Genomic DNA, 19,136 nt, shown 5'->3' on the forward strand with positions numbered 1-19,136 from the left:
GAACCCACCCGTTTCTACGATGGCGGCCACGCGGCGTCTGCCCGCAGCTAAGATGGCGCCACCAGCGCGTTCGGTCCGCCGCCCGGCGCTCCCGGCACGCACTGCGCGGGGCCGGGCACACAGCTGCCAAGATGGCGGACCTGGACGAGCGGGTGTCGGATGAGGAGAAGGTAAAGGAAGGGGTGGCCGCCTCTCCGCTGTGGGTCTGCGCCGCTGCCCCCGGGAAGGCAGTGGGTGGGGAGTGCGGGCAAGCTCGCCTGGTGCCGATGTGCCGGCCTGCGAGTGCTTCGGGGCGGGCGAGCTCCCGAGACCACCGGGCCGCCGCCGCCCGTCTGAAGGACCAGCTGTTCCTTACCAGCGCAGCACTTTGCCTTCCGATTTCCTCCTTGCCTTCCGATTTCCTCCTTGCCTTCCGATTTCCTCCTTGCCTTCCGATTTCCTCCTTGCCTTCCGATTTCCTCCTTGCCTCGGTGCAGCCGATGCAATGTCTTGGCCAGTCGTTGTGCATGAAAATGGATATAGTCTCAACCTAAACCAGAGGAGGTTTAGGTTGGACATCAGGAGGAGCTTCTTAACAGAAAGGGCGATTAGACATTGGGAGGGGCTGCCCAGGGAGGTGGTGGGGTCCCCGCCCTGGTCAGGGTCAAGGAAGGACTGGACGTGGCACCTAGTGCTCTGGTGTTGTTGACAAGGTGGATCGCTTGGTGATCTTGAAGGTCTTTCCCAACCAAAATGATTTTGTGAAAATGTATTTTCTGTGCTGCTTTTCCCAAATCAGCAAAGTAACCAGCGTGTCTGTAAGGTGCTTTGCAACCGCTTCACTTCCTAAACACCCTCTGAGTGTGTTGTTGCGTTTTCTGCCCACCCCAGCTGCTGACAGGAACTTTGATGTAGGTCCTGAGAATTATACTGGATGGAAAAGACTAAGTTGGAGCAAACAGAGACATAATTATTTTAGGAAAGGGGGAAATGAGCATTTTGTTCATCTTGTGTAGGAATGTGGAAAAGTTACATACTGCAAGTTCTCTGCTAGGTAATACACTGTTGCCTACACATAGTAGTTTAAAAATGCACTGTTACTCTTCCTTACATCATCGAAGTGTTACACTTAGTGCTTGCTTTGTTTCTTAACATTCTGGAGGAGTTGTTCAGGCTCGTGGAAATTCAAGGATCCTCCAAGTCCAGCGGTGGCTTTCATTTTCCCCTTAAACTGCATTTTCAGCTTCATTTCAGTGAAATAATTTCTGAAACAAGCAGAGCTTTGAGGTGCAATTCATCTATTAGTCAATATTTTAGGTGATGTTGTCTGAGATAAGTATTCCAGAGCAGAATTGATATGGCCTTTAGAACATTCAATTTCAACTAACTCCGTGTCCCACACAGGCCAAGAAGGATAACCTAAAGGAGGATCTGAAAGAGAAACATGCAGCAAAGACTTACTGTAGTATGTGACTATTCAGATGAGTCTAGAACTTTATATATGTTAAAGTTTGAGTTTACCAGTACTTTAAAGTAAAGCAAAAAACCCAAAAACGTCAATTGAGCAACAAAATTAATTCCTTCCATCCTCCAAGCTTCACTCTTTTATTCTCTTTGGGCATATTTTAGGTAAGAGATTAATTTCTCAGACAGGCTGGGAGAGCTGGGGGTGTCCAGTCCAGAGAAGAGAAGGCTCCAGGGAGACTTTAGATCCCCTTCCAGCCCCTAAAGGGGCTCCAAGAGAGCTGGGGAGGGACTTGGGACAAGGGCCTGCAGTGACAGGACGGGGGGAACGGCTTCCCAGTGCCAGAGGGCAGGGGTGGGTGGGATATTGGTAAGGGATTGTTCCCCGTGAGGGTGGGCAGGCCCTGGCACAGCGTGCCCAGAGCAGCTGTGGCTGCCCCTGGATCCCTGGCAGTGCCCAAGGCCAGGCTGCACACTGGGCTTGGAGCAGCCTGGGACAGTGGGAGGTGTCCCTGAGCATGGCAGGGGGGGCCTGGAGGGGCTTTGAGGTCCCTTCCAATCCAACCAGTCTGTGATTCTGTGATTTTCTTATAAGTTCCTCTGAAATCTCGCATTTTGCCAGTTTAAACTAACGGCCGAGCAGCTTCCCTTCCCCTCAGACACTGTCCCCATTTTAGAAGCAGGAAGTTGATGCTGCAGAGCTGAAATGACACCTGAAATGGCCCCGGGGGACAGGAAATGGGGCAGGTTGCAGAAAGTCCTATTTTGGTGTTTCTGCAGAGGAGCATCCTGACACCGCCCTCCAAGCAACCAGCTCTGAAAACCAAGAACCATTCAAGTGCTTGACATCTCAAATTAATCACTCCCCAGCCTGTTTCCTGCACCCCTGGTTTCAATAGTTTGACTGAAATGTTTTGTACTTTATTGATCTGTGAGAGGCAGGGCAAGGGATAATTATCCAAGTGAACACTTTCCACTTGCAGCTTTGTTCAGAGCTGGCTTTGTAATAACATTTGATTGAAGTGCAGAGGCCTTTCTCTGTTGACTTAATTTAGTTCATCCTTCCAAGTGAGAGAATTTGTGGAAGATTGTAAAGATCTCTCACTAAACACTTGGGTTTTTTTCTGTTTGTTTGTTTTTCCCATAAGGATTTCCTTATGAGAATCCATTGATTTAAACCTCAGCCTACTAAAACAGTGTCCCTTTTGCAAGGGTTTCATATTCTGCAGCCACATCATCATTGCATAAATTTATAAGGTATTAAATTTTATAGCGTTTTAGAGGTCTTTGTTTGCCATATGTTGAAGCACCTTATAAAAGAGAATCTGTTCATCCGGGGAGTTAATTTGCAGGCATTAGTGGTAGATACTTGAGAGAGCATTAGCACAGTGATGTTACAACTGTGCTAACAGTTGTATTTGCTCAGAAAAGCACATGGTGTCCCTTCAGAAATCTTCCAGCCTCTTGGGGCAGACTCTGAGCAGAGTCCACTGAGGATATAGAGCTGCAGGGTCTCTCTAAACTACTGCCAGGCTCTCTTCATCACCATCCAAATTTCTGACAGTGAAATTCGACAATATTGTGGCAGCAATCTGTCCTAATTACAGCTCTTTAAATAGTGAAAGTTTTCAAACAGTTTAAGAGCTCCATTTCTAGAATGGCTGTATACTTACCAACCTAAAACCAGAAGATTAAGAGAAAATGGTTTTATGTCCTGCATCGGATCAATTACACACGATACTGTCTTTCTAATGTTTTCTTTGTATTGCTTAATTTCTTCAGGCACAAATAATGTGTATCTATTTTTCAAAATCATTGCTAATTTGGAAGACAGTCTATTTTTATCTGAAGCTCAATCCAGTTAAGGCAGAGATGTTACTTGATCCTGTTGGAATAAGGCAATTACCTTTTGTTTAGAAAAGTGTTTATTTCTTTTTGTGGCTTGCTTTAAATAATTATGTGACAAACAATACAAACAATTTCTAATTAAAACAGGGAAGACTGTTGAGAGAAGCGAGTTATTTCCAGCTCTGGTGATAACTCAGGTGAAGCAGTTACATACATATACACAATTCTTTGTTTTGCTGCTCAAAATGAAAAGTAGAAAGTAATCAGAGTTGTAATGAGCGATTCTGCAGTCACTTTCAATAAATATCTTGTTAGACCAGAGAGGCTCATTGGTCAGCTTTGTTAGCTGTCAGAGGAAATGGGACATTTTTATTATTCTAAGGGAGAGGTTTAATTTTGTGACATTTCCTCTTTCATTCCTTCCAAGATCCTTCTATTCCCTTTGGTCCTGTAAAAGCCATAAAAGATTTTATAATGAAAACCATAAACTCTTACCAATTCCAACAGAATCAATACCTGGACCATCTAAATTCGAACAGTGCAAGACATGTATATTGGATTTTGGAACACACTGCAGTTTTATTACACTTTTAGAAGAGACAGGGTTTTTCTTTTCCAGATTCAGAGTTTCTGGACATCGAAAGTTGGCTTTTTCAGTTACTGATGCCTTCATCATCACAGTTCCATGTGCCTTCATAGAAACCCAGAATGGTTTGGGCTGAAAGGGACCTTGAAGATCATCCAGTTCCACCCCTTGCCATGGGCAAGGACACTTTCCACTAGACCAGCTTGCTCCAAGCCCTTTCCAGCCTTGCTTTGAACAGTCTTACAAGACTATTTCTACCTTGACAATGCATGCCTAGATTTCTCCCTAAATCTGCCACCTTCTGTCACTTCAGAGTTGGTTTTGTTGGTGAATGGCTTCAATATGTATGAACTCAGTACGTTATCTTTTGTCTTTAATTACTTTTCTGCTTCTTTGTAGGTGCGTATAGCTGCAAAATTCATCACTCATGCACCCCCTGGAGAGTTCAATGAAGTATTCAATGGTAAGCAATTAAGGAAAAAATTATCTGTGGTGTTTTCTTCATGTTTTATCTATTATAAAAATCTAAGGCTGAGTCACGCCGTACTGCTTTTAAGGGAAAGCATGCAGTCCTTCTGGACTACTTCTGCCTAATGAAATTATTTCATCTTTTAATGTTTGCATTTGTACAGTTGAAAATAAAGTGCATAAAGAGAAACATTTGATGAAAAAATCCAGTAACACACCTGAACCCGTTCTTTTCCAGATGTCCGGTTATTACTTAACAATGACAATCTTCTCAGGGAAGGAGCAGCACAGTAAGTACTAAGATTTCAAACACAAGTCAAATTACCATCAGATATCCTTCTGTTTTCTTATACCCATCATTCTGTGACAAAGAAAACTATTTGCTGTATTCAGAGCAATCTTACGTAATTCCTTAGCCCACCTAACAAAATACATAATGAAAGGTGTGGATGATTTCTTTTTAAAAGCCCTAAATTTGAATTTGTGCTATATAAAACTGACAGGAAGGCATTCTGCCAAAAAGTTTAACTCTGCAGCAGCAGAAATGTCTGATCATGTTGAGTCATCTGATTTATAAAGTAAGTGAAGCCTGAAATACTGATTAATCCATAGCCTAAGTTTAGAAAAAGAACTGTCCTTTTAGAAAAAGTTTTCAACATTTGTTGTTTACTTCCACAGCTTCATCAGAAGGTGCTTAAAGAGTACACATACAGGCTTTTTGATGCTAAGATCTATTTCAAGCTAGGTGATGTGTCAGTCAGCAAGTCTTTACATAAGAAAATTGTTGTAAATATTCGTCTATTCATTTGTCTACCTTGCTGCTGTCTAAATTGTAGCTGGGGTGTTCCTGTTTTGCCTTGGCTTGCTCACATTTCCCCAGGCTATCTGCTGTTCTACTTTTGAACTCTGTGTTTTCCTGGCCATCACTAAACAAACCTGCTTTTAGACCTGGGGTTTATAGCTATCTACAGTAAAAGGTATTGGAAAATCTTTTAACAGTGCTGGTGTGTATTGTTTGCCCAATTAAGTTGATGTTTGCTGTAATATAATCACACCGGGTACTTATCCTTGAGTCAGAATAAATGTGCATGTAGAGCTAAAGTTCCTGTTCCTTTGATCCTCAACAGTGCGTTTGCACAGTACAACATGGACCAGTTCACTCCGGTGAAGATAGAAGGGTACGATGATCAGGTGAGAGGAAACTTTGTACACTTGAGGTTTGTATTACTGCACTGTGAAAAAGCAATAAAAATGTTTCATCAGAATGTTGGCTCACAAGTCAACATCACCATCAGCTGACTCACTCACTCTGCTCACAAGGTACCACCCCTCCTCCCTCCCCCACATGTCACTATGACAAGCTTTCTTCTATAAGAACAAAGCATAACCAAGATATTCTCTTTAAGTTCTGTGTTGTACTACTTAGTAAATCCAGTTCATTGGTCCTTAAAGTTCCATGCTGAAGTCACTGGAATTTTACTTAAGAATATGAGTGATTAAAGATTACTGTCTATTTAAAGCTCACTTACGAATCCTTATGTTGCTACTTGCTTACAGTTCCTACTGACAATTGATAATAGATTCTTAATAGTTTGTTTGGTTTATTTTCTGCAATTTTAATCCATTCCCAGCTACCCTAAAAAACAAACTTATCTTTGTTTATACCAAATCATTGATTTGCTGTAGTGATTATACCTAATACTATCTAGTCTATGCCAGCAAAACAAGTTATTTCAGGGGTTTTTTTAAATTTTTTTTTTAGAACAAATAGCAAGTCGTAGAGAAGCCAGAAAGCTGCCTGACCATCTGCTCTGTTCTCTGAGCCAAGCTCTAACCCAGCTTTTCTAGTGTCCCAGATATGTTTATGGACGTATGGGAGGCATATATTAAGAGGGCTGTTCATAGAAATAGCTTTGATGAGAAAGTTACAGTACAACCTGCAAAAAAAAAAAAAAAACCAAAACCCCGCCCCAATAAAGTCAATATTTGGGAAGACAGAGAATTAAAGTGAAAAAGAAAAAAGAAGGGACTGTGCAATGCTGCTTTCTGTCTGCTTTAGCTGGCGTATTTTAGAAGTAGTTACATCTCTGTACCCTTCTTGCCCAGAAGTAGAGCTATTGCAAAACATGGAACATGGCAATAAATGGTAGATTTCAGAGTAAAAGTCTCTGTTTCCTTTAGAACAAAGAAGGAAAACAGCTAAAATAACTTTAAAGGCAAAGCAACCTGCTTCTATTGTAAGGATACCCAATTTTAAGCCAAATATATACATTATTGTAGTTCAGCCTTTTCTGGGACAGAAGTCTAAGTGCAGTATTACTGTGGAGAGCTGAGAGTTACCTTCAGCCTCACAACAACTACTAATATAAATTATTACCGAAAATTCTTGCTTTTCTTTATGCGACCTTACAGCTCAATGAAAGAACCTATTGTAACACTGATATGCAAGTAGGGAAAAATGCAAAATACCATATCTATATCAGCCTAAATGTATCATCATTTCAACTTCTATTCCAGGTCTTAATCACAGAACATGGTGATCTGGGCAATGGCAGATTTTTAGACCCAAGAAACAAGCTTTCTTTTAAGTTTGATCACTTAAGGAAAGAAGCAAGTGATCCCCAGCCCGAGGACACAGAATCGGCTTTAAAACAATGGAGAGATGCCTGTGACAGTGCACTGAGAGCCTACGTCAAAGATCATTACCCCAATGGCTTCTGCACTGTTGAGTATCCATCTTGTTTCCCTGAAAGTGTATTGCTCTGAGTCTGTCAGTCCCAGAGCAGACTCTGCTGGGCAGAGCTGTTGGAATTCTCCATCCTCACTAGCATTTTGGCTAACTTTGGAATGACGAGTTCCAAAGAGGGTGCAACTGTCTTGGTATGCACACAGAGGTAAAGATGAATTAGACCTTTTTCATAGGCATGTCTGCCAAGCACCTTCACACCTACCCATAATAAAATGCCTGCCAGGGGAGGTGTTGGACAATGTAACTCGTGGTGCATGTTCCCAGTGAGGTACCACCACAGCAGCCTGCACCCTGCTGCCAAGAACAGAGAATGGCTTTCCTTAGCTCTTGGGCCTTTTTAACTCTTTTTCTAAATACAGGTTTATGGTAAATCTATAGATGGACTGCAGACAATTATTGCCTGTATTGAGAGCCACCAGTTCCAGCCCAAAAACTTCTGGTAAGACTATTTCAACATAGCGTGTTTTCTTCCTTTGCCTGGTTCCTCACACCAACCCATCCTCTAGCTCTGACATGGTCTGAAGGACAGGGAGTTTTGGGCTTCCCAAGAAGTTCTTTTCCTTCTGTAGTCTGTTTTCCTTGCAGCCCCCTTGGCACTTACCAAAACTTCCTGTGACTTCTTCGGAGGAAAAGGCATTAGCAGAGCTAATATAGCTAGATACTCCTTTACATCTCTGGAGTTTCTTTGTACTGAAGCTGCATTGTATTCAGCTAGGCTGCAGAAATTTAACTCCATGCTATCTAAATAACTAAATCTCATGTGGTATTGATGATAAGACAACATCAGAAACAACTTGGTTGAACAATTTTGTTCTTTTTGCTGTTAGAGCTTCTTGGAAATAGTTTTCTCATGCTTTGATTGCTTTTAGGAACGGGCGCTGGAGATCAGAATGGAAGTTTACCATCACACCACCAACAGCTCAAGTGGCTGCAGTGCTCAAAATCCAGGTGAGTTATTCTTCCTGGCAGTAAAAGGAGAAGCTGCATTGTGCTTCTCTTACACAAATGCATTTGGCTCAGAATGAGATGCTGAAATGCAGCAGAGATGTCCTTCTCAAGTCAGGATGTTATTAAACTAAACAATTCAAGAAAGTAAATCTAGTATTTCAGGAGTAGTCTCAGATCTGTCCTGTAGTTTATTATGTAGCATTACCCTATAGTCCTCCACTTCGCTTTTTATAGGGCTAAAACCTCTACCTTGAGTCTTTTATAATTGCTCTTAGCTCTAGGCATTTACTGATTAATATAATCTTGAACAGTTTTGACAAAGAATGAAACCTTTTAGAAAATCCATCCTGCTTTTAGTCTCCATGTAAACAGAGAACACTGGCACAATGCTCTGTTGTGCCATTTTAGTGGCATTTGGGGGCTCAGGAATTCTGGAGTGAGTGTTCATAATAAAACCTGCATTCTGTCTTTTTGTCCAGGTGCATTACTATGAAGATGGCAACGTCCAGCTGGTTAGTCACAAAGACATTCAGGACTCTGTACAGGTGTCAGTAAGTATGCTAAAAGATCTTTATGATAAGCAACTGTTTTCATTCCTTTAACAGCTCATGAAGCATGTACTGCTATGACTGCAATCTCTTGACTTTAAAGTAATTTTAGGGTGAACCGCCAATGTGGTGTTTAGAGTCAGGTAGGAATCCCAGAGTCACAATTGCTTAAAATTCAGTCTTATTAGAAAGTCTCTATTGGAAAGCTTCTCTTGGAAGTTAGGGTTAAAAAAGACAGAATATGCTTTTCTATTCTGTGCAAGGGAAAGAAACAGTAAGAGACATATGCCAGTATGGTAGAGGGAGCAGCAGCTGCAAAGTGACTCATTTTACCATGAAGGTCCACTTCCTTTTTGCTCACTAGGGTGCAGCTCTGTTCCAGTTTGGAGCACAAGCTCTACCCAGTATGTAGTAAGTGAAAGGAACCCAGCTACAGCCCCAAGGCACAAGCTGCTGATGTTACCTACTTTATCTATACTCAGCCTATCACTTGAGAAGAAATCTATTGTGCAGCTCATGTAAGTTGCTCTTAAACATGCAAACTTTTTTTTTTTCCTTTGCAGAGTGATGTCCAAACTGCTAAGGAGTTTATTAAGATCATAGAAAATGCAGAAAACGAGTACCAGGTAAGATCAGTGGTAGTGAAATAGAACAGAATCATATCAGTCTCCATTTGCAGTTAATGGAAACATGGAAAACTGACCTCTGATTCTGTTCCTGGCTGAATCTGGTATTGCCTGTAAGAATTACTTAGAAAAGGACAGCAGTATTTGTTTAAAAGAATACAGTTATAAAGCTGTAAAGTTACAAAGCTGTGTTGTAATTAACTATCAGGTTTGCTGTATGTTTTTTTTTAAGGGTTACAAATGATACCTGGAACAAGCATGGGAGGGGAGTGGGTGAGTCAATGTATTTTCCTCTGTGACAGTTAAAAATTCTGAGGAGGAAACTTGTGCAACAGCTTTTGCATTGTCCCAGCCTCTGTGCAAGGAGACTGGAAAGAGATGAGTCAGTGAAAGAACTAAGGAGATGCTGCTACAATACAGGGGAGGTGAATAGAAAGCCTTTGACTTGCACACACACTGATGGCTGCATTATTAATTTAGTTAATCATGTGCATTACACCTTATAGAAAGGAGGTTGTGGCTTTAACACAAAGTTGAGCTCTCTCATAGTGTTCTATGCGTGCCCTAACCCAATCTGCTTGCCCTTGCAGACAGCAATCAGTGAAAACTACCAGACTATGTCAGACACCACTTTCAAAGCCTTACGCCGGCAGCTGCCCGTCACCCGCACCAAGATTGACTGGAACAAAATCCTCAGCTACAAGATTGGCAAAGAAATGCAGAATGCTTAATGCAGAAACAAGGAGGTGTATGAAACATTCTGTGCAAAAAAACAAATATGGTCCTATGCCAAGTAGATGGTTTTTAAACCAGAGCAGCATTTTTTAGGGCTTTCAAAGTTAACAGGTTTTCTAGCCTGAGAGGGAACCGTGGAACAAATAGTTGTCTTTGTATTTTGTGTTTCCTGTCACATAAACTTCCTGTTGTAGCTGCATTTAATAGGTCATTTAAATTCAGCCATTCATGGCTCAGAAGTATAGCTGTTTTCAGTCACTGGCTGGAAAACTTCCTAGCTGGAAAAGCCCTATTACTACCCCAGGAGAGGGTGCAGAGCGTTCCCTTCACCTGTATCCAGCACTCCAGGTATCCAGTAAGTTTGTCAAACCTGCCGAGAGCTCACGGCGCTGCAAGACACAGTAAGTGCAAGACAGTGAGTCCTCGTGTATTCTTATTCCCAACCGCCACAAAGCAGATGCCTGCAGGCTTAGATTTTGAGTAGAAAATGAGTTTACAGGATCCTTTACAGAATTCCCTACTGACCCAGCTCTTCTGGGGACGTAACTTTTTTTTAATCTGAAGATTTGAGCCATGTTCCCTAAAAGTGAACATCTTTCTTCTCCCCTCCCTCGTGTACGTACGGTTACCAGTCATCTGCATTTTTACAGAACTACAAGATAAGTCACTGCTGATCCACAAGGGCTGGATGGTGATTAAAAATGCAAATGTCTACAAAATAATAGGTATGTTGTGCTTTAATGCTTTGTGGCAGGTTCATAGATTTGTATCACAGGTGTATGGATGGATAGTGTACAAAATAAATAAACTTGCACCAAAGTGAAAGAAAAAATCCTTTCCATTTGTCTCAGTTGTGGACAGTTTCTTGTCATGCTTAGAGGGGATTTTGGAATGAATCTCTTCTATGTGTTTGCTCTGTGTTATTATTTTCCCCCCTCTGACATCAAAATTAGCAGTCATAACAGTTTCTCTGAAGGGGAGGATGAAGAGATAGACATATGCCTTTCTCAGTTCTTGGAACATAGATTCACTACAAAGTGAACTCCCTTTGCTTTGTTTGCACTTGGTTATCACTGGGCGCCTTGCAGGTTCTGGTTTTTAAACTGGCTCATGTCTTGTTTTTAAATACACAAAAGAAAAAGGGTTGGGAAGATAGGCACGGGCATTACACTTCAGGTTTTGCACAGTAACACCGCAAAATAAGTTTTTATCCTTTGTGAGTTTTATCTAATTAAAATATATTTGTATTTGCTGCTGAGACTGACAATTCATCCCTCAGGCATCCTCTGTATCAATAAGTGTAGTGCAAATACACCAGTCTTTGTTTAAAGCCATTTGTGTCCGTTCTTTCATGATCTTACTCCTATTCATTCCTGAAGTCTAGGACGTGTTGGCGTCACCATCCCTGGAAGTGTTCAAAAATGTGAATGTGGCACTTGAGGACCTGGTTTAGTGGTGAACACAGCAGTGGTGCTGGGTTGACGGTTGGACTTAATGATCTCAAAGGTTTTTTCCAACCTTAACAGTTCTGTTATTAAGGCAGGGATGGTATCACTCCCAACCCATGGGTGATGCTCCCGCCCTGGTATACACACACAGGAACTGGAGGGCTGAGCTTCCAAATTAAAATAGAAACAATCGCGGAGCTTTAATGCAGCTCCTCACCCTAGAAAAAAAGCAGCAAGGAGGTCATTCCACTTACCCTCGGTGTCTTACTTTAACACCTACTAAAGACACTCCTGGTTGCATCCACAGGACAAAACAGGGTTTTTTGCAGGGTTTGCACAGTGCTCTGCACAGGGCTACTCATGGACAATTTAAGAGGCAGCACCCAGGAGAGATGAAAGGTTCTGTGAGCCTCAGGTGCTGTGGGCTGCGGTCCTGGACCCCTCCAGGAAATCGCTGCAGCAATTCCAAGAATGTGAAGCCGAAGCAGGGCCCAAGATAAGACTCTGCACACAACGCAGCTTTTATCTGCCTCAAGGCTAGTCTTCCCCTGCTCCTTGGTTACACTGGAAGCAGTTCACCGCCAGTGTTCCGGCCTTAAGAGTGTTTCTATCTCTTTGTCCTTCTCCAAATCTTTAGCTAATCATCCTTTAGACTGACTGGTTCCCTGCCTGCCTCCTGGCCCTTCTCCCCCACCAGCCTTCTGAGCCGGGCTCCGCTGCCCCACTGCCAGCCCCGATCCGCCCCGTGCCAGGCGGGCGGGCCCGCGGCTCCTTTCGCTTTCGTTTCTCCCTGCGCGACCAGCCCTGGCTCGGCTCAGCCCAGCCCAGCCCAGACCGGCTCAACCCAGCACTCGTGGACGCGGCACCATCTCGGCACGGCACGGCTCGGCTCAACCATGCCGCGGTTCAGCGTGGCGGAGGCCAGTCTTTGGGGGTGTCAATTCGTGCAGTTCCTGCAGGACACGGGCCGGGAGCAGACGAGCCTGCGGGAAGCGCTGCGGACCATCTACAACCAGGAGTTCCGGGGCAGGTGAGAGCCCTTGGCCAGACCCGGGCAACATCACCGGGGACAGACCCCTGGCCAGCATCTCCCAATCCCCAGGCCAGCATCCCCAGTGCCCGGCCAGCGTCACTGGTCCCCAGCAGCATCACTGGGGTCTCCAAGCTCGTCTGTCTCACCAAAGCCCTGCTGGGATGATCCCCAGCTCCATGGACCCCCAGCAACTGCCTGGGGATGGCCTTGGACACCCACTGCCCACCGTACTCCCCCACCTCACCCTGCTGACAGCAGTCACACTGACCCTTGTGCAATGTCACCACTGTTAATTATTGGCAAAGCCGGGGCTCAGTGCACTGGTAGGACTGGGAGGAGGTACCTGGGGAGTCATCACTGCTGGGAGCACAGTGGCTGTGCCTTAACAGAGCCACCACCTGTGCCAGCTCAGCCCTGTGCCAGCTCAGCTCTTGAGCACTGGCATGGACAGGGACTGCATGGCTGTCAGGGCCAGGCAGTGATGCAGTGGGACAGCTGGGATGGCTGTGGCATAGCTGGGACAACAATGGCGCAGCTCGGACTTGCTGGAGCAGCCAGCAGGGAAGTGAGATTTGCACAGGCCAGTGGGGAGCCCAAGTCCTTCTTCCTTTCCTGGAGCAGAGGGGACTTGCTGAGAACTCCCTCACTGCAGCCTCAGTGTCCTGCTTCATCTTCCCATTTGCCTCACCTTGGCTGCCTGTGCCCATGGCAGCCGAGCCACGCTCTCCCACAGAAACCCTCTCCCTTGTTTCCACAGGACTGATGCAAAGACACCCAATTTTTCCTGCATCTTGTACGCGCTGAAGACAACCCACCAGGTTCAGGTGCGTGGAGACGTGGTGAAATTCAAGGTGAGTTCATGCTGGGGCAGTGCCCACCAGGACTGGCTCCTCAGGAGCCCCCTGCAGAATCCCAGGCCTACGCTGATTCTGGCTGATCCTTGCAGGTGAAGAGGTGCGTGGTGGTGGCAGACCAGTACCGACGACCCAGAAGGAATGCACAGCCGACTGTGTCCACGTCTGCCTCAGGACAGCAGCTCAGCTCCACTCCGCAAATGCCCCCGAGCCATGCCAAGCAGTGGTATGACCAGCAGCACCCCACCTTGGCATGTCCCTTGGATCCCCCACCCTGGCTGGGAAAGCCTGACCCTCCCTCCCCACAGGGCCGAGCTCATTCGTGGGAAGCACGGGATAGAGATCATCTCAGACTGGGACCAGGGCAATGGGAACATCCGCTTCTCAGTGGTGCCGGGGGAGCCCCGGACAGTCACTGTCCTGGTGCAGAACTGTGGCACAGAGGTGGTGACACTGCAGCGGTTCCAGCCACGCCAGCAGTCACGGGAGCTGTCCTTCACCGATGAGCAAGGGGCAGTGCAGGGCCAGTCCCTGCTGTTACACCCAGGTAGGGTCCCATCCCATCCCCTGCCCCATGCCCTGCCCTGCAGAGAGGATGCAGGACCCAGTCTCACCACTTCACCCCGCAGGTGCGATGTACCCCATCCAGGTGCGGTGCCTCACCACCTGCAATGGGCACTTCAGTGCTGTGGTGGTCTTCGAGTTCACCGAGGAGCCAGACAAGTCCTTCAGCATCTCACGCTATGTTGCTGCCATTGCTGAGAGCCAGCTGGCCAAGGACCTGGGGCCCTCGGCACCTTTCCAGCCTTACGAGGCCAGCCTCCAACGCCTTGTCACAGTCGTCACCGAGGATGGCATCCCTCCTGACAGGTATGTGATGAAGTCACCTGCTGCTATCCTGAGCAGAGGGGCCCAGCCTGTTCTCCAGCCAGGACAAGGTTCAGCTCCTTGACTGTCTGGCACCACAGGACAGTGCTTCAACCCTGCGCGATGACAGTGACAGTGGGGTTGGGGACACCATGTAGTCCCTGAAGCACTACTGTCCCCTCCTCCCAGCTCCCTGAAAAACCAACTGGAGAGGGAAATCCCTCTGGGCACCTACCAGTACCCAAAGAGCCTCAAGGACACAATCCTGCTAGGACCCAACAGCAGTGCCAGCTCCAGCTGGGCTGCCATGCGGTGAGTGCCAAGGGCTGAGAGCAATGCTGAAGTGTTCCTTGAGTGCCAAGCTGTCCCTGGGACACAATGACATTGCTGCTGCCCTCAGCTCGCTGCTGGAAGCACCTCTGCAGGCTGAGAACTACCACCAGAAATTCCAGCTGCTGCTGCACCTGGAGGAGATTCAGATGGAGGTGGACATCCGACGCTACGACATGCAGGACGTGACCATGGTGCAGGAGAGGGCGTTGCTGGTTCTCGATGTGCGTAGGAGCCTGAGGGATGGGAGGGGTGCTGGCACAACACTGGCACTCCCAGAGTGCCTGGTATCACACTGGCCCTTTGGCACAGGTGCCTGGCGTGGCCGAGAACCGCCCGTCCCTGCTGAGAGGGGACCACCTGTTTGCCCACCTGAGCAGCGAGAGGGACCACTCCCCGCTCATCCAGTACAAGGGCTACGTGCACAGCGTGGAACTGGAGAAGGTCAGGCTGGGCTTCTCCTCCAAGTGAGTGATGTCTGGTCCCAGCAGCCTTTCTCACAGATGCCAAAGGCCAGAAGTGGGTTGGAAAGGGCTAGGAGGGCATGGGAGAGTGCCCCGTGCCCTGCTCACACCACTCCTTCCCAGGCTGCAGGAGAAGTTTGTGAAAAACCTGAAGTTCGATGTGACCTTCACCTTCAACCGGCTGCCACTGCAGGTGCAGCACCGGGCTGCAGTCTTGGCTGTGCGCCGTGGCTTGTTCAGCCTCCTCTTCCCCTCCACATCCTGCCACAAGTCCCTCTTCTCAGGCCCCTTCCAGCCCCGGTGAGTGCCCAGTTCTGCAGGGTGGGAGGGTCTGAGGGATGGAGGCAATGGGGCTCCGGCAGCGCAGCCTCTGCTCCCACAGGTGGTTTAACCGCAAGCTGGAGACCAACGAGGAGCAGTGCAGAGCTGTGACCCACATCGTGACGGGGGTGTCCCGGCCAGCCCCATACCTCATCTTTGGACCCCCCGGCACTGGCAAGACGGTCACTATGGTGGAGGCCATCAAGCAGGTGAGTGGCCAGTGCCCAAATCCAGCCCTGAGCATTGCTGCCCATTCTTGTCCATGGGGCTCAATGCTGTCATCTCCTCCTCCCACCCAGGTGTGGACATGCTTCAAGGATGCCCGTATCTTGGCCTGTGCCCCCTCCAACAGTGCTGCAGACCTGCTGTGCCAGTGCCTCATCAAGGACATTGCCCCTCAGAATGTCTACAGGCTCATTGCCAGCTCCAGGAGCTACAGGGAAGTGCCCACTGATATCATGGTAGGTCCCTGCCCCTCCACCCTGAAATCCTGACAGCACATCTGGGCTGGCATCCCCCAGGATAATGGGACCTCACCCAGTGCCTGCGCTCCAGCCCTGCTGCAACTGGGACGATGAGCAGAGCAGCTACGTGTACCCAAGCAAGGAGAGCCTGAGGCACTACCGGATCATCATCACCACACTGGTGACAGCAGGAAGGTCAGAGGAGCTGGGATTGTCCCCAGCATCCGTGGCAGGTGGACCCAGGGCTGCCTTGCAGCCAGGCTGTGAAGGCAGCCTCTCTGAAATTCAGCAGGGAGGGGTTGGAGGAGGGCAGGCAGCAGGGGGGGAAATCCCTCCTCTGTGGGAGGATGAGGATGAAGGGTAGGAGAGGAAGGATGGCCAGGTGGGGCAGGATGCTGAGAACAGCCTCATTCCATCTCTCCTCCAGGCTGGTGTCAGCCAACTTCCCCCCTGGGTTTTTCTCCCACGTCTTCATCGACGAGTGTGGCCATGCGGTAGAGCCGGAGAGCGTGGTCGCCATCGCGGGTGAGTGGTGCCCGGCTGCTGCCTCAAGGACCAGCAACTCTGCATGGCCTGGGGTCCCTCCCATTCCCCACTGAGCTCTCCCTGTTCCCAGGGCTCCTGGCTCCCATGGATGAGGAGACCAACCCCAACGGGGGGCAGCTGGTGCTGGCAGGAGACCCCAAGCAGCTGGGCCCCGTCCTGACCTCACCGCTGGCCATCCAGTATGGGCTGGGTGAGTAGGGAGAGGAGTGGGAGTGCTGCAAGCACCCCACAGGGGCTGAGTGGCCTTGTGGGGAGCCACAAGATACCACTGGGCACAGGCACCTCGCTGCTGGAGAGGCTGATGCTGCACAACCCCTTGTACAAGAAGTCGAGTGGAGGATACGACCCGCAGTTCATCACCAAACTGCTCTGGAACTACAGGTGGGGACAGGGATAGTGCAGGAAGGGATCCCCAGGCAGGGATTGGTGAGCATGGCGCTCCAGGATCTGTCCCCCAGAGCCTCGTAGTACCCCAGCTGCTGTGGGAGATGGGAGCGCACCCACATGGCACCCACCCTGGGCACGGTCCTGCCTCTCCCAGGTCCCACGAGGCCATTCTCAGGATCCCCAACGAGCTCTTCTATGACAACGAGCTGAAGGTGTGCAAGAGCAACGGGCTTGACATCCGGAATGTGTATTGTACCTGGGAGGAGCTTCCCAAAAAAGTGAGGGGTGCAGGAGGAACTGACCCAAAGGGTTCCCTGAGGCACAGGCAGAGCAGAACAAAATGTTCTCCATTCCCAGGGCTTCCCCATCATCTTCCATGGGGTTTGTGGGGAAGATCAGAGAGAGGCCAGGAGTCCCTCATTCTTCAACACGGCCGAAATTGAGGTCCTGGTCCACTACCTCAAGAAGCTGCTGCAGAGCCGGGGCAAGGGAAGCTGCCCCACTGTGTCCCCCAAGGAGATCGGCATCATCTCTCCCTACAGGAAGCAGGTGAGGGACACAGCTCTGCAGGCAGAGACCTCCCCAAGGGACAGGGAACACTGGGATGGATGGGCAGCCCCAGGGCTGGCACAAGGATGGCCCTGTGGTGGCTGGATTTTGCCACATGCCTCCACTCAGGTAGAGAAGATCCGGAAAGCCATCACCTCCCTGGATCCCGATCTGCAGAAGCTGCCGGACATCAGCCAGTTGAAGGTATGTCCTGGGCATGGAGGAGAGAGGAGCACAGGAGGAAGGAGCCCTGACAGCCCCAGCCCAGGGGTGCTCCTGGCCCCTGACCTGTTGTCCCTGCCCCAGGTGGGCTCTGTGGAAGAGTTCCAGGGCCAGGAGCGGCTCGTGATCCTCATCTCCACCGTGCGCAGCTGCAGCACATACCTCCAGTTCGACCAGACCTTCAGGCTGGGCTTCCTCAAGAACCCCAAGGTATCGCCTAGCCCCGAGCAGATCTTTCTTCCTTGGCATCCCCTTCTTCCCTCTGGTTCTCACAGGCAGGTAGAGCTGCTCTGGGTGCTCAGTGCCACACCGGAGCTGCCTGCAGCCAGGTGGGGCTGCGAAACGATGAGAGGTGTTGCGGCCAGGTAAAGCCCTCTTGCTTGTCCTCTTCAGAGGCTTAACGTGGCCATCACCAGGGCCAAGGCTCTGCTGATTGTGGTGGGTAATCCGACCGTGCTCAGCAAGGACCACCACTGGTGCAGGTGAGCTGCTCCTGGCCCCTGCCACAGGCCGTGCTCCCCAGCACCTGCCCTTTCCTGCTGCCAGCACGTGGTCCCTGGCCATGCCCACTGCCACGGAGCAGCGAGGCCGGTGCCACCTCGTGCCCACACTCCCCTCCCTCTGCACCTGCAGGTTCCTCAGGTACTGCAAGGAACAGGGCGGCTACACCGGATACCCCTACGAGGATGAGAGCACAGCTGAGGACAGACTTGCCAGCGAGCTCCACATGCTGCAGCTCAATGTTTAGTACCCAGGTGAGCAGAGCTGGGCGCTGCCAGTGGGGCCCTGACAGCAGCAGGGTGCCAGGGTTACATGCCAGCACCCTGGGGCAGCAGCACAGCTGAGGTTACATCTGGGGCACCGGGAGGCTTCTCCTGCCCCAAATGCAACAGGACTTACAACAGGTTTTTGCTTAGGGCTTGCATGTCTCCATCTCGAAGTCAGGAGCCAGTTCTGCCATGAGGTTTCTCTGCAGGAAATGCACCTGGGAAGGGAGGAGAAGCCCCATGAAGCTGCATCCCCCTCAGCCTGTCCAGAGCCTGCAGCAGCTCCTGCTTTTTCTGTCTCAGTCCCGGGGTGCTCCATCCATCCCTGTGGAGATGGTGCTGAACCCACTGGACCAGAAGGTGTTGCCAGCCTTTGCTGCCAGCCACGAAGCCCACACCAGCATCAGACTGGCACAATTCTCCATTTTAATCATTTTTTTACATGTCTGTGGCAAAAGAATTTTTTGTGACTGATCTCACCATTCAGTGAAAGGCTTAAACCTGGAGACTCTGGCCTCCAAAGAGCATCACTGGGTGCACAGGAGAGCTCACTGCTGCTGTGATGGGAGACTGGGGAAGGCAGGTACCTGATCTGGGACAGGCTGGCTCAGCTCTCCACTGGGCAGCTGCCTGGCCTGAGAGCTGGCATGGCTGTGCAGGCACTCTGTTTCCCTCGAATAAATGTTTAAAGAAAAGCAGTGTACTGTTGAGTCCTAGGTGAGCCTTGCTTACACAAACAGGGCTTTAGAGCAGCAGCAGCCTCACTGCAGCCCTGCCCTGACTTGCTTCAGAGGCAGGATGGCTCCAGCAGCGATGGCATTGCCCGTCACCCAGGGACTGGTTACAGCTGGGAAGCTCCTGCCTGGCCCTTCCCATGTAAACTGTTTCCTGGCTCTTTTGTAAGTACAGGGTAGTGAGCCCTGATCCTCCACC

General features: G+C 48.9%; 2 protein-coding genes across 5 annotated transcripts; both read left to right on the forward strand.

The window, feature by feature from the left end:
• Nucleotides 1-61: 61 nt before the first annotated feature.
• Nucleotides 62-11,285, forward strand: CAPZA1 (capping actin protein of muscle Z-line subunit alpha 1). 2 transcript variants are annotated; one of them, XM_053963708.1, is made up of 11 exons: nt 62-170; nt 4,277-4,340; nt 4,584-4,635; nt 5,473-5,536; nt 6,863-7,069; nt 7,454-7,533; nt 7,964-8,042; nt 8,522-8,593; nt 9,154-9,216; nt 9,449-9,489; nt 9,807-9,958. In XM_053963708.1, the coding sequence occupies exons 1-10, from the start codon at nt 132-134 to the stop codon at nt 9,458-9,460; spliced, it is 732 nt and encodes a 243-aa protein (XP_053819683.1). In that variant the 5' UTR covers nt 62-131; the 3' UTR covers nt 9,461-9,489; nt 9,807-9,958. The 2 variants fall into 2 exon arrangements, with proteins under 2 accessions (XP_053819683.1, XP_053819682.1); XM_053963707.1 differs by lacking the exon at nt 9,449-9,489 and having other exon boundaries at nt 9,807-11,285.
• Nucleotides 11,286-12,204: 919 nt separating this feature from the next.
• On the forward strand, nt 12,205-18,896 carry MOV10 (Mov10 RISC complex RNA helicase). 3 transcript variants are annotated; one of them, XM_053964120.1, is made up of 22 exons: nt 12,205-12,429; nt 13,190-13,283; nt 13,379-13,512; nt 13,595-13,833; nt 13,916-14,156; nt 14,343-14,465; nt 14,554-14,707; nt 14,796-14,950; nt 15,071-15,247; nt 15,330-15,477; nt 15,568-15,729; nt 15,824-15,927; nt 16,160-16,257; nt 16,349-16,468; nt 16,557-16,659; nt 16,820-16,943; nt 17,023-17,214; nt 17,344-17,418; nt 17,521-17,646; nt 17,830-17,918; nt 18,070-18,191; nt 18,354-18,896. In XM_053964120.1, the coding sequence occupies exons 1-21, from the start codon at nt 12,296-12,298 to the stop codon at nt 18,182-18,184; spliced, it is 2,907 nt and encodes a 968-aa protein (XP_053820095.1). In that variant the 5' UTR covers nt 12,205-12,295; the 3' UTR covers nt 18,185-18,191; nt 18,354-18,896. The 3 variants fall into 3 exon arrangements, with proteins under 3 accessions (XP_053820095.1, XP_053820096.1, XP_053820097.1); XM_053964121.1 differs by having other exon boundaries at nt 18,413-18,896; XM_053964122.1 differs by lacking the exons at nt 12,205-12,429; nt 13,190-13,283; nt 13,379-13,512 and having other exon boundaries at nt 13,702-13,833; nt 13,936-14,156.
• The last annotated feature ends 240 nt before the right edge of the window (nt 18,897-19,136 follow it).

This window comes from Vidua chalybeata, chromosome 24 (assembly GCF_026979565.1).
Source record: "Vidua chalybeata isolate OUT-0048 chromosome 24, bVidCha1 merged haplotype, whole genome shotgun sequence".
Lineage (NCBI taxonomy): Eukaryota > Metazoa > Chordata > Aves > Passeriformes > Viduidae > Vidua > Vidua chalybeata.